General features: G+C 45.8%; 2 protein-coding genes across 2 annotated transcripts; one reads left to right on the top strand and one right to left on the bottom strand.

The window, feature by feature from the left end:
• Positions 1 to 827: 827 nt before the first annotated feature.
• On the top strand, positions 828 to 10,401 carry SARC_02914 (hypothetical protein; the record flags this gene model as incomplete). The annotated part of the gene is made up of 13 exons (XM_014303302.1): positions 828 to 1,045; positions 1,601 to 1,754; positions 2,269 to 2,760; positions 2,912 to 3,055; positions 3,385 to 3,496; positions 3,915 to 4,105; positions 4,874 to 5,026; positions 5,792 to 5,867; positions 6,440 to 6,538; positions 7,367 to 7,470; positions 7,776 to 7,927; positions 9,364 to 9,464; positions 10,102 to 10,401. The coding sequence occupies 13 exons, from the start codon at positions 828 to 830 to the stop codon at positions 10,221 to 10,223; spliced, it is 2,118 nt and encodes a 705-aa protein (XP_014158777.1). The 3' UTR covers positions 10,224 to 10,401.
• Positions 10,402 to 11,609: 1,208 nt separating this feature from the next.
• Positions 11,610 to 14,513, bottom strand: SARC_02915 (hypothetical protein; the record flags this gene model as incomplete). The annotated part of the gene is made up of 2 exons (XM_014303303.1): positions 11,610 to 13,760; positions 13,902 to 14,513. 2 exons carry the CDS (start codon positions 14,511 to 14,513, stop codon positions 11,610 to 11,612), a joined length of 2,763 nt encoding a protein of 920 aa, XP_014158778.1.
• Positions 14,514 to 14,833: the final 320 nt, after the last annotated feature.

Genomic DNA, 14,833 nt, shown 5'->3' on the forward strand with positions numbered 1-14,833 from the left:
ACTATATATACTATATATACTATATATACTATATATACTATATATATATATGCGTGTGTGTGTGCGACCGCAATGTAACTCTCACGTACAGTGTGTCTGTAATTGGGCAGCTACCAGTGAATGAATAGCTGTTTGATGGCTTGTGGATAGTTTTAGAGTTGGTTTTAGCTGGTTTCGATTGGTTTCAGTTGGTTTGGGTTTAGTTAGGTTTAGTTGGCTCTTGTATGGTTTAGTTCGTGCTAGATGGCATGTTTAAGATGGGTGTAGCTTTCAGTATGTTTTAGTTGGGTTTAGCTGGTTTGAATTGATATATCTAGTCAGACCTTTACAACAAGCATGTATAGATTTGTACCCTCCAATGGAAGATTCAGGTAACGACGGACGGTCGATATTCCCAACACACACAACTAAACAACTAAACAAACAGAACGCAGATATATACACACTGCCGCCTCACATCACTGACTCAACAAAGACAATAAACTAAACAAACACAACAAACTAAAACAACCACAATAAACTAAACCAACACAATAAATTAAACCAACACAATAAACTAAAACAAACACAATAAATTAGACAAGCACAATAAACTAAACAAACACAATAAACTAAAACAAACACAATAAACTAAAACAAACACAATAAACGAAACCAACACAATTAACTAAAAAAAACACAATAAACTAAACGAACACAATACACTAAACAAACACAATACGAATTAATACGCTCCCCACCCCCACTCACACTCTCTCACCATTCCAAAAACCTCAGGACACACACCAGCCTTACTTGACGCCCTGGTACCCCGCACCCGAAACCCTATGTCCGGGGCTGCCCTGTCCCATCCCATGCTTGCAGACTCGGACGACGGAGAAGAAATTGAGCTTCTGAGAGCCACAAGTAATGGTTTCCTAAAGGCAGTGGAAGACGAAGACCACGTGCGCACCCCCTCACGTACACACTCACTACTGATCACAGCCACCTACGACAGCGAACACGACACCAGGGACGTAGACGACTACGGCGAGGGTGCACTGAGGTGGGTGGGGCACCTTTATCTGTGCTTGTGCGTGTGTATGGTAGTGCTGTTGGCGGGTGGCTGTAGGGTTTAGGGTTTTTTAGGGTTTAGGGTTTTTTAGGGTTTAGGGGTTTTTAGGGTTTAGGGTTTTAGGGTTTAGGGAAAATAGTGTGTATGTGATAAGTGTGTATGTGATATTGCCTTTGGCGGGTGGACACGTTCGGGTTGAACGTTTTGTATAGTTGAATGAATATAACGTTTTGTATAGTTGAATGTATTTTACGTTTGATGGGTAACTAAGTACAGGCTGTGTTCAGAATACGTATACGTATATGCTGGAGGGTCGTGCCTACCTGGAGTCTCGGGATCCACTGCTTTCTGCTGTCGCGCGCAGATGGTACACACACGCCGTGTGAGGCGTAAGATGATTGAAGCAGCGCTCTACTGCTCTCATTGACAAGGGGCTTTATACTGGTTGAGTGTATGTACTCACAAAGCATGTGCCACTTTTTGTACGGCCTACAGTGGTAGTGATAATTGCAGACCCGTCTCACCCACTCCTTATACCACATTCAGTAGTGATGTGGAGTCCTGCCCCAGAAAACAGGTGCAGGTGCAGACCAACTCCGCGAGAGGTCAGAGCGCCAAAGTACTGGTTCGGCCACGCGATAGCAAGTGTAGTAGTGTGGGCTTGGCTGGGTACGGCCACCCAAGCAAACCTCACCCGCAGGTGAGTGCTGGTATATTGATAGAATGGTGTGCTATCAATAGAAAGCGGGATATTAATAGAATGGGAGTGTTATTAATAGAACGGAGCACTAAATAGAACGGTGTTCTATTGATGGAATGGAGCACTGATAATAGAATGGAGTACTATTAACAGAGCGGAGTGCTGTGAATAGAACGAAGTTCGATTAACAGAAATAAGTTTTATTAATACAACGGAATGCTATTGATATGACGGTGTGCTAATAATAGAACGTAGTGCTTTGAACAGAAGGGTGTGCTATCAATAAAAGGGTGTGCTATCAATAGAATGGTGTATTATTGATATAATGGGGTGTTATTAATAGAACGATGTGCTATTATTAGAACGGCGCACATCTCTGCTTCGCAAAATCTCAACGATGGTATGCTTTGTCACACACCCATACCCTATCTCGTACCCACTCAACTCTCCCCAAACCCGCTAACGATTACATACTGACGACGAGCCATATCTCTGCACTTTACCTTTCACTTAGCAGACTCAGGCTGTCAAGGACGCAGTGATGGTGCGCTCATCCTCTCCGCTTGCACGCCCCACGCACGGTCAGACCCCCCAGATACACCCCCCCACCCACACCAGCATCAGCATACAGGCCACCCATACCATCGACACACCCACTACCAGTGGCAGTGGTAGGAGTGCATCGCCTACCAACACATCTGTCCAGACACACGTGACACTACCCGCCTCTGGTACACACACGGTAGCTTCGGCGTTCTACCTGGAAACCGATCCGGAATCAAGCGCCCACGACCATACCGGGACCAATGAGCCGCGCACCGCTCCCCACACGACAGTGGACAATAAACGAGGACAAGGAATAACGGTGGCGGAGGTAGGTAGACCGTTGCGTGGGAGTATTCGCAGCACGAGTGAGAGTGACTTGGCTGCCATGGCAGCCGCCCTGCCCACCGCCAGTGCGGTTAAGCGTCGACCCAAACCACAGCCAATGCGATGCAGCGCGCCAGTGCCTAGAAAACGCCAGGCCGACCCAAACACTTCTGCACCAAACATCCACACACACACACACGCACACGCACACGCACACGCACACGCACACTCACACACACACACACACTCGCGCGCGCAGAGGAGGGATGGCGGGGGGTGGGTTTCAGAGTCTAACACAGTCGCAGTTGCGGATGTTTAAGCAAGGCTTGGCCAGAGGGCAGGATGACAGCGACGTGTCAGATGACAGCACAGGCCACCACGACGCGGAATGGCTCAGAGACGAGGCGCTGAGGAAACCGCTGGTGCTGCGGGTAAGGGTTTAATGGGGGTTACGTGGTTATGTGATTTAGGGTTTAGGGTTTAAGGTTTTAACTCAGAGATGAGGCGCTGAGGAAGGGTTAAGGGTTTAGATAAAGGAAGGGTTTAATAGGAGTTGTGTGGTTGTGTGTGTTGTCAGGGTAAAACCATACAGTCAGTCGAGGTAGCGTGTTGTAGGTGAGTGAACACGTGGTTGTACCTATGCTCTGTGGCTATTCATTACACATGTGGCTGTTGTTGAGTTTGCTGCATTTCTGTTGTATCTGTACTCTGTTGCAAGTGATTTGACACGTGGTTGTTTGCATGACATGTGATTTGACAGGGGGGGGACTTTGTGGTGGAGCCGATTGTGGGCCACTGCGCCGAAGGCAGTCAGTATCAACTGGACATCCGCAACAACACCGGCTTCTACCAGAGCTATTTCTTTGGCAAAGGTATGTCTTACTACACCTGTATGCGCATAGGCGTTTAGGGTTTTTTTATAGGGTTTTAGGGATTGCTTAAAACCTTAAACTTCAAGCTGCTCTGCGCAAAGTTAATTGTAATGAACCGTACACCATTCGACCGTTCTATCTCTACATATGAGTGTGTGTGAGTGTGTATATACACATCTGTCTACATGTATGTGTGTGAGAGTGTGTATATACGCCATAGACAGGTGGCTGAGATGATAAGATCTCTATAGCGGGCTGCGTTTGATGGCTTCTTACGACCTTCGCTCAATCGGTTGCGATTTAAGGTCCACCTCACATCTGTAGTACAACGGTAGCAGCAGTAGCAGCGGGAGTACAGGAGAGAGACAAAAACACCTGTCTGTCCTCTTATGCGTACTTTTGTCCTTTTGTTGCACAGAGCATGTCAACTACTTTGCCATCGACCAGTACCTGGGTAAGCTGGTCATCTCCATCCGCAAGGAACGCGTGCGCAGCAACGACCCCAACATGAAGGATGCGCAGTACAGAGTGTGTTTCCGTTCGGAAATGAGTGAGGACGAGAATTTAGTCATACCCGACACCTGGGTCAAGGGGTGGAAGAAGAGCAAAGTAAGTAGTGGACCGGTCCGAATTTTAGGGCCGGTGCGTATGGGTGTGAGTTTGTGACGTATATACGGGGGTTGTTTGTTTGTTCGAGGGCAGTGTATGTACTGCATTATACTGTCCTAAACAAAACACGTTTACGTTAATGTCAAAGTAGGTTTGAGTTTGTTGATACGAATTACGTGTGTGTGGGCCTAGGAAGTGAGGAGGTCAATGTAAACGTTGAGATACGGGTGTGTCTCCCGTCCCTGAGGGGATGGTGTAGAACCATCATCTACGTAAGTTCAAAAGACTAGAACAACTGAGGGGGTAGGTTAAAGTTCAATTTTGGCGAGGTGTGACCAAATCAACCCCCCCCCCCCCCCATAGGAATAATAAGATATATTTAATCTGGTGCCTGGTATTTAGATCCCGAGTCGGAGACCAAGGGGATATATATCCTCAAATATGCTTAAAATCTGAACACATACTATATCGGCAACAAGGATAATAAGGTTAGATATACAGATATATACTCAGTCCCATTCCGCACTTGCCTCTACACTACTATGAGAATTCATACTCAACCCTAAACCACTTATACACGTTCCCTCTACCCTAATATGAGAAGTTATACCTACTTACTAAACGGCTTTTAAACCGTTCCAACTACCCTAATATGAGAAGTTATACCTACTTACTAAACGGCTTTTAAAACGTTCCATCTACCCTATTATGAGAAGTTATACCTACTTACTAAACGACTTATACACGTGTGTCTGTCTTCCACAACAGAGAGCAAGCATGGCCACAAGTAAGGTGGCTATACGCGATGTGATCAACTTTGCCTTACCCAGACTACAGCTACTGACCAAGCTCACGGCACCAGCGTCTGAAAAGGAGTCTCTGGGTGCCAATCTGTCCATGCTTTTGCTGGATAAGGATGAGGTTAGTAAGACTACCTGTTGTATTGGGTCTATAGTATTACAGTACGAGGAGGTTAGTAAGACTGTATGTTGTATTGAGTCCATGGTAGGGTTTAGAGTTTGTGCTGCGGCTCTTAAGGTTGTTTTCCCGATATTAAGAGGAGGTCGGTCAGTAAGACTTGCCCGTTGTATGGAGTCCATGGTATTAGAGTGCTGTATTGCCCAGGGTTGGTTTAGAAGACGAGGTCAGTATAAGAGGAGCCGTTGGTACAAGTACGTACGTTAATTCATATCACAAAGTCTCACAGTCACTGATACTACGCGTAGATAGCTGCACTATAGTGTACACGCGTGTGTGTGCAAACACCTTCAGTATTTAGAAAGTGCTCTCAGCTGGGTTTCCTTGCGGGTGGGGTGTATAATCACACACACGCTGCGAGGTTGAACCCTGTAATTCATATTGCTCTGCTCATTACACCACCAAGAGGGGTCTGTGAAAGGGTGGTGACGGTTTGCTTGTGCTTGTTTGTCTGTACCTAATAGTTTGGCTGACCCATGCTATATACCCCCCTTTCAACGGCTCATTAAATCCTAGTTGGCTGACCCATACTATCTACCCCCCTTTCAACAGCTCATTAAAGCCTAAGTTGGCTGACCCATGCTATCTATCCCCCTTTCAACAGCTCATTAAAGCCTAAGTTGGCTGACCCATGCTATCTATCCCCCTTTCAACAACTCATTAAAACCTACGTTGGCTGACCCATGCTATCTACCCCCCTTTCAACAGCTCATTAAAGCCTACAAATTCGGAGTGATGTATTGCAAGGAGGGCCAGACAACGGAGAATGCCATGTTTGCAAACGGTATGTGCTTGCTAGTCGCACGTTTACCAGTCGTATATATCGGTTCACGTGGTCGAGAGATAGTAGACACCTTGTGGTCTAGTCCAGTTATCAAGCAACACGGGATCAATCGGGGCACACAGAAGGACGGTGCATGTGGGTTCAAGTACGTTGTGATGGTTTTAGGGTATTAGGGGTTTTGGGTACCACAAGAAGATTGGGTGCAGGGTGTCCCTCGCTAGCGACCTGCACAAAGCGGTACTGGACTACATTGGACCCTTATGATCATATTTCGTCATAGATCGTGCACATACCCACGCCTGTCCATTCATAGCCGCTGAGTACAAACTCACCCATCCAAAACCCACTCAACCAACACCTACCTACCCAAAACCTACCCACACAAAACCTACCCACACAAAACCTACCCACCCAAAAACCAACCAACCCAACAACCATTCACCCAAAACCAACCAACCAAACACCCACTCACCCTAAACTTACCCACCCAACACCCACCTACCCAAAACCAAGCAACCCAACACCCACCCACCCAAAATTCACCCATTCAAAACCTACCCACCCATCTACAGAGCACGGCAGCGAGCACTACAACGACTTCTTGGAGTTGATTGGCTCTAAAGTGCGGTTGAACGGCTTCAAATCCTTCCGCGGGGGATTGGATGTCAAAGGTAGTGTGCGATGCGTGGTTGTGCCGTCTAGTTCAAAATAACACACTACAGCACCACACAGCACCAGATTGAATTAGATTCGTTCATAATAGCACACTACAGCACTACACAGCACCAGATTGAATTAGATTAGTTCACAATAGCACACTACTGCACTGCACAGCACCAAATTGAATTGAATTAGTTCATAATAGCACAATACAACACTACACAGCACCAGATTGAATTGAATTAGTTCATAGTAGCACACTACAGCACTACACAGCACCAGATTGAATTAGATTAGTTCATAATAGCACACTACAGCACTGCACAGTACCAGATTGATTTGAATTAGTTCACAATAGCACACTACAGCACTACACAGCACCAGATTGAATTGAATTAGTTCATAATAGCACACTACAGCACTACACAGCACCAGATTGCATCAAATTAGTTCATAATAGCACGCTGAAGTGTGTTCTTCCGGCATGTGAACGTGTGTGAGTGGTCTATAGACTATAGGTCTGTGGGTCAACGGCAGCGGTAACTGTGAGCTGGGCCCCTTCTCGTACACACGTTCCTACACCGTTGGAGATAGTGCGAAAGCATTAGGTGTCTGGTGAGTTTCCAACCATTCTTGATGCATAAATCAAACAATGCCCCTGGCTTTGCGCCACAGATTTGCACAGAGAGGGGGTTCAATCACTCACTGTGTGAGTCCTACTTGGTTGTCTACTATAGGGGATGCGACCGGGAAGTACTCCGGCTTAACATTAAACACCCATTGTGTGAGTCATGCCTAATCGACTCACTGTGTGGGTCCTGCTTAATTGTCTACTATAGGGGATACGACCGGAAAGTACTCCGTCTTCACCTTCTGGAACAATCTCGAAATCATGCTGCATGTCAGCACACTCCTGCCATTCCAGGCAGACAACGAGCAACAGGTATTTAACACGTGTGCACAAATAGCAAAACACGTGCTAGCGGCATGTCAACATCTATTCAGGAACGGCTAGTATTATTATATGGCAAGTGGCCCTTGCTTGGCTATAACATCTGCTCTGGCAGTATCCCACACCCTCCTGGCACACCCAATGGCTTATTTCCCTCGATATCACCTACCTAACTAACTATCTACACAGCTACCTACCTAACAACCTACCTACTTCCTTACTTTATCTACCTACCTACCAACCTATCTACTTACTTGCTTAACCTACCTACCTACCTAACTACCTACCTACTTCAGCTGTTTCGCAAAGCACACATTGGCAACGACATCGTGGTGCTGGTGTATGTGGAGGGCGATGCTGTCTTCGACCCTGCTGCACTGGTGGCGCAGTTTCCCCACGTCTTCATTGTGGTCAGATTAGAGCGCACTGAGCCGACCAGAAGATACCGGTATGTATTGGGAGTTTCATAGAATGTATTGGGAGTTCGGTAGACTATATTGGGTGTTTAATAGATTGTATTGGAGATTTGTATTGGTATGTATCGGAGAGATGTGGTGCACATGTGTGCCACTTGTTGGTAGGAGAGATATGAGACGGACCCACTTCTACGGTAGTAAACATATGGGGTTAGTCCACTTCTATGGTAGGTGTAGTACGGAGTATGCGAGAGACACTGATGTTACATCGCAACCCTTGTATCAGGGGTGTTGGTGCTTAACAACTTGTCGCGCTAAATGCGTTCTGTTCATTTGATAGAATACTTTTCTATACACACTCATTTTTGCCTTAAGGGTTTAGGGTTTAGGGTTTAGGAGTTTAGGAGTTTTTTTCAGATATCGATAAGCCTTCTGAAAGATAGTCGATGGCTTAACACATGAGAGTGTTCTAGGTATCTGTTCTCCTTCAAGTAGGTATGTGGCACTGACAACATATGTGCATATGGCGTGCGATTGGTCCACTCCCACGTTTGGTCTCCAGTGCGTTGAATCCAAAACGTTAACTCTCTCGTCTGTGCCGGGGGCACTCATCTAACCGCGGTTCACAGCGGGTGCTGACAAATTCAGGATTGTCAAGAAGTTTTCGGGGTTGGGTATTAGAGTTTTTTAGAGATATACCAGGATGTTCCGGCCGACCTCTATTGTTGTTTGCTACGTCATATTGTAAACGAAAGCGATATAAATACAAAACTATCTGCTGCATGCGGTGTACGACGTCGAACTCCTCTGCTGGAATCAAGGTCACATTTCTATCTACTATGTCACATTTCTATCTACTATGTCATATCTCTACCTACTATGTCACATTTCTACCTACTATGTCACATTTCTACCTACTATGTCACATTTCTATCTACTATGTCATATCTCTACCTACTATGTCACATTTCTACCTACTATGTCATATTTCTACATACTATAAAGCTGACATAACTGCTATCATCACTTCATACACTCACTTTGATAGTACTAGATCGCCTATCCTACCTTCTACTTTAGTCTTAGTTGAACCAGGCTCAGTCACGTACACGTATACAATCTGACAGCCTCCAGATCATGATTGATACAGATCCGTTCAGCGAGAACTGACGTCATTTGCATACCCTTAGGAAAAAAACCCTACATCCCTAAACCCTATAACCTTACCCTCATCAAATATACATGCAAATTCGTCGTGAGAAAATCTCCAGTGAACACATAACATAATGGCAACTGTACACCCGTAAACCCTAAAACCTCTAAACCCACTGAACTCGACACAGTCCCATTTATAGAGTGGAGGTGGCTGTCAGAAAACTTGTGCCTTAGTCTCAATGTATTTTGAACCCTAAACCCCAAAATCTTAAAACCTCTAAACCCACGGAACTCTACACAATTCCATTTATAGAGTGGAGGTGGCCGCCAGAAAAGGGGTGCCTGAATTTCTGCCCCAAGTCCCAATGTATTTTGAACACGACAGCAAACTGCGCGACTTCATCCTTTCGAAAAGTATGTTATGGTTGTGTGTCCAATACTCCCAGGCCCTTGCTGGGGGAGTTCTGTTGAGTATGTACACAAGCCCAGAAGTACAGTCCAGCTAAACCCTAAAGCTGTAGTGATGTGTTGGGTTTCTGCTGAGATCCACACATCTTCAGGCAGACGGTCCTATTTTAAACCCCAAGCCAATGGTGTTCTGGCTATGATCCATAGGAGGCTATTCGTGGAGGAAGTTCCCTCAACACATACGTAAACGTACTGCTACAAGACATGGTCTTCTAAACTAAAGCTGGATATCAAGCATGCAAAGATACGGTATCGCTTATGCATTTATGTATCTACCCGCACCTTACGCAATTCGATATCTGTGCCTAGGTGTATACACCTCGTGCTACATAGCCCACTGTGTTTGCTCAATAGCTCTAATATATATAAATATATACAAATATATATATATGCATAAATATAGATATATATATATATATATATAAATATATATACTTGTATATATATGCTAATCGCACATATCTGTATGTTTCCATGGGCTCACAATGACGTTAAACAATGGGTAGGTAGGTAGTCTGCCCTCCATTGTAATTATTCTAACCCAAAAAAACAAAACATAACATTCCATCACACACACACACAGTGATCAACGGAGAGAACGCGTCATACAAAGCACCGAAGTTCAGGAAAATTAGGCAACGCACCCGCAGGTTACTACTCAACAATCTATTCGACGAGTTTATGCCTGGGCTCAGTCCAAAGTGACCGGCGCTGTCCTGAAAGTATAGGTCCGCTAACACATTGTATGAGCCCCCACAGGCATTTAGCTAAACCCCAAAACCCAGCCAGCCCTAGCAGAAGTGATGGTTGGAACGAAGACACCTTTGTTTGTAAATAAATACTCCATGCCCTGCAGACGGACTATGGGAGTGCACTCTTGTGCGGCATGCATGTGTACAAGGTTCGTTTTAGCGAGTTAGCTTTAGGGTTTTAGGGTTTCACTTCGTTGGGTTGAAGCTGTTTATTACTATTCAGTACTGCTGGTTTGCTGTGTTATGGTTAATTGTCTCGTATCAATACACTCGGAAGGGGGTACACGCGTAAGCAGACGCGTCGCCTATCTAGATACCACATTGGACATACAGTATTCTTATATCTTAACTCTCAATGGCACACTCGGATGGTTTGATTTAGGGTTTAGCCTAAAACCCTAAAACCCTAAACTCTAATACACACGCACGAAGATGCATGCATATCTACGCAGAGAAAAGACATGAGCGTGGTAAGTGAACCAGTGGCTTAAGGCTTGTGCCTCACATAGATATAATCGTTGGTGTTATGCTTGGGTCTCTCTCTTGGTTGGGTTTCGCTGGCCCAGATTCTAAACACATCGGCAGTAAAGTTTGGCAGTTTTTAGGGCTGAGATTAAGGAATGGTATATCACAAGTATGTACAATCCTCATACAGGAATCACACATGCCGGATAAGTAAATGCACACACCTTGTATGTGTCCGTGCTGTAATGCGACTCTCACATGTCCAGTAGATAAGCACACACACACACAGCTCCTCGTAACAAAGCCCACAACGCCGACGGAAAACGGCAAGCTTTACAACTACGTCTGAGCCCATATCATTTTTATATAAGAGAGAGTGCTTACGCGTCAATCCCCACATTACACTCTCCGCTCTGGCAGCACATGCTACAAGCATGTACCGCTGAACGGTGAGTTTCAATATCTGTCGGTGATGCATTCCACCTCCCCTTAACCTTAATTAAAAGTTACATACTAGTTGCATTAGTTCGCAAATCCGCTGAACGGTGAGTTTCTATATCTGTCTGTAATGCATTCTACCTCCCATAAACCTTAATTAAAGTTACATACTGGTTGCATTAGTTCGCAAATCCGCTGAACGGTGAGTTTCTATATCCATCTGTGATGCATTCTACCTCCCCTAAACCTTAATTAAAGTTACATACTGGTTTGCATTAGTTCGCAAATCCGCTGAATGGTGAGTTTCTATATCTGTCTGTGTGATGCATTCTACCTCCCCTAAACCCTAATTTAAGCTGTATACTAGTTGCATCAGTTCATTAATAGGCCAATCTGGCGTTCACATCGCTATCCCTTCGGATACGGTCACCTCGGCTCAAGTGGAGCCTAGGAAGGCGGATATCTCATGGATCATCTGGTCTATCTCAGGCTGGCTGCTCTGTCTCTGAGCGGACTCAGTCGACCGTGGCATGCGACGTGGCTGACCCAGACTCTCGGCTGAGAGTCTGTTATGCTCATGCATTGCACCGGCTTGTTGGTGTTGTTGCTGCTGATTGTGTTGTTGGCGTGTGCTCGTTTCGCCGCCATGAGCGGTGTAGCTGATCGAGTCCCCCTGAGTGTCGTTTGCCTTACCAGCCCGTGTACTGGTAAGCCATGGAGCACTGTGTTCCTTGTGGGAATAGGTGGCTGTGGTGGTGTGTGGCTGTGTCGTATTCTGTAGCTTCACCGCCCCTGCGGATGTCGTGCTCCTGGCACTGAGCGTGCGTTGCAGTGCGGCGGGTGGTGCATAGTTGTAGCTCTGGTGTCGTCGATGCCATTTCTCCCGATGCTGCTGTTGTTGTTGCTGTTGCTGTTGTTGTTGTTGTTGTTGCTGTTGTTGCTGTTGTTGTCGTTGTTGCTGTTGTTGTTGTTGTTGCTGTTGTTGTTGTTGTTGCTGTTGGTGTAGGTGAGGTGTTGTTGCCTCATGACTGGGGTGTGGGTACCTGAGGTACTGTGAGATAGACGGTGACTGGTGGTCAGTGGTGTGTGGATGGGTTGACTCTAAGCTCTCCTGCAGCGCTGTATGGGGCGAGCACATACTTCTTTGCCGCCGCATGGTATCAGGCCGTGCTAGTTCGAAATTGAATACAGACGCACGTGGTTTATCTTTGGCAAAGTCTTGGGGGCCGATGGACTGTAACACACTTGCATCCCGTACATTCCGCTGTCGAAGTGGTTCAAAGTGGGTTGGAGTATAGCTGTTTCTAAACCCCGTCGTTGTATTGGCACCTATGGCACTTGCACTTGTATATGTTTTTCGGACCGGAAACCCGGGCGACGGGAATTGTTGCGAAGCCTGTCTCCCATAATTGTCTGACAGTGCGCAACGAAGGCTGCTGGGGTCCGTTGCCGCGGAGGTGCAGGTTGAGTCCTGAGCAAATGGATTGGTAAGTGCCTGTGTGTTCCCTGTCAGGTACGAATCGTCTGTCACATCCAGCCGAGTAGGCTGACTTTGTAAAGCCATATCCGGAGCACCCGCAGAAGTTCTTGAGCTCACTTTCGTGTAGGTACTGTAGGGCTGCAGGCTGAGCCGGCGTTCAACATTGGCTGTGATCGTTCTACGAACGTTAGGTTTAGTTTGCGCCGCAGTGCACGGTGCTCTCACTAACTGTGTCTCATTAGACTTCGGTTGCTTACCATGTTCCACTTCTATTACATCAGCAGGCTTGGTTGATGACTCATTGGCCCCAACGGTGTGAATCTGACCTCGAAGCTGCAGTCGGTCTTCAGTCTGCCCTATTGTTGTGGACTCGGGGTTGTCCTTCTTTTTGAGTTTTTGGGACCGTGCTTGTTGATTGTGCTCATACGCCATAACAACAGCGAGATACTCCGCATCGGTATTCACATCCGACCTTTGGGGGCACCGGTTTGGGTCGTTCAAGAGTTGCGAGTACATGTACGGTTGCTGCATTTGTTGTTGCTTCTTACTTTTCCTTCCCTTGGCCTTGCTGACTTTGGTGCAAGGTTTTGGGCCGGTAGTTTGCTTTACTGTCTTCACTGAAGTATCGGTGTGCCGCACTTTGTTGTCTGTGTCTCTTCCACCAGTTTGCGCTTCAGTACTGAGGTCGAGGTTCTCACTATTTTTATCTGTAGAGGGAATTGCAGTGGGTGCTGGTCTGGTGTTTGTCCTCGTATCGTATCGCTTCTGCAGTTCGTGAGCTAGCAGCCTACTGCCCAAGATCACATCACACTTACTGCCAGAGCTGCTAGAGTTTCGCCTTTGTTCGTTGAGGATATCAATAGACCACATTTTATCAGCCAAATAAGCTTCTTCTGTAAATGATGAGCGGCCAAGGCCTCTGATTGTATCCCCCGGTGTTGGGCTTGTGTTTGATCGCTGGCGCTTGGGCCTTTTCCACGAATCTGTGGGCGATAAGGAGCGCGATCTGTTGCTCGCTATACTTACAAATAACTTTAAGCCCAATTCTTCCTCAATTGCAGACAATTGGACCGCAGGTGGCAAATGTGTCTGTAGCAGCTGTCCATCCTGTGGGGTTAGAACAGGAACGTATTCATATTAACACTCAGGAATCCCTCAATACAATGTCTATAGCGTAATTTCATATGTGAAAGCAATCAATTCGTTCCTGAAAAAAAACCCAAAAAAACTGTGTAATTGTAACTTTACGTTTCGTGCGATGGTCTTAGACATGTGGTCTCCACAACCCACGGGATGAATCTTGTTGTTGTATAGGCTCGAACTGGATTTCACTTGATACTGTAAATTCTCACCAGCATCCTGTGGCTGCGACCGCATTCGAGTCGATTCTAAATGAAAAGAATTGTATCTGAACAGATTCGCGCTCGCATGTGATGGAACAGAAGTATGCTTATCGGCCGGTGTTTGTACCATCGTGCGAGCTATGCAGTCGTGTGACACTTGAAACTTACCCGAATCGAGTACAGATTCGTTTGCAGCATGTCGTACTTTACTACCGCTATATGCTATCAAATGAGGCTTCTGATCTTGCGTGCTTGTCGATACGTTTGTTGTTGAAGGTGTATAAAATTCAGGGTTGTCATATGGTTTTCCAGGTTGCTTCTGTATATTGTAAAGTTGGTCTTGAAACGTTTGATCGTCGCTACATTCGACATGTCGGTCCGAGAACACTTCGAAAGTATTGCTATCTCCGTTATCTTGACGTAAAAAACTATATAGATCCTTTATAATTGATTCAGTAATTACTTCAGCACAATCAGTACTCCGTCTCCAACCTTCCGGATGCGGAACCAAAGGCATGCCTACTACACTAGATCACATGGATGCCCTTCGGAATGAGCACCACAACTAACTAGAGACATCAGTCGTCACACATATGATACATTTTGTACTATGATACCAGTATTAAATACCTTTACTCATGGTATGTATACTGAAAGGAGATGCAGGCTTTCAATTTTCAAGTGCTGAACATAGGCAAACTTCGATATTTAGAGCAAGTAAATATTTCTCTACCCATGAGACGAGAGCATGTATGTATGTATTTTTATAGAAATAAAAAATATAGCAACGAACCTCAAGTTTCATATCAGCTCAATTTTTTAGGGTTTGTTCTTGTA

This window comes from Sphaeroforma arctica, assembly GCF_001186125.1.
Source record: "Sphaeroforma arctica JP610 unplaced genomic scaffold supercont1.138, whole genome shotgun sequence".
NCBI lineage: Eukaryota > Ichthyosporea > Ichthyophonida > Sphaeroforma > Sphaeroforma arctica.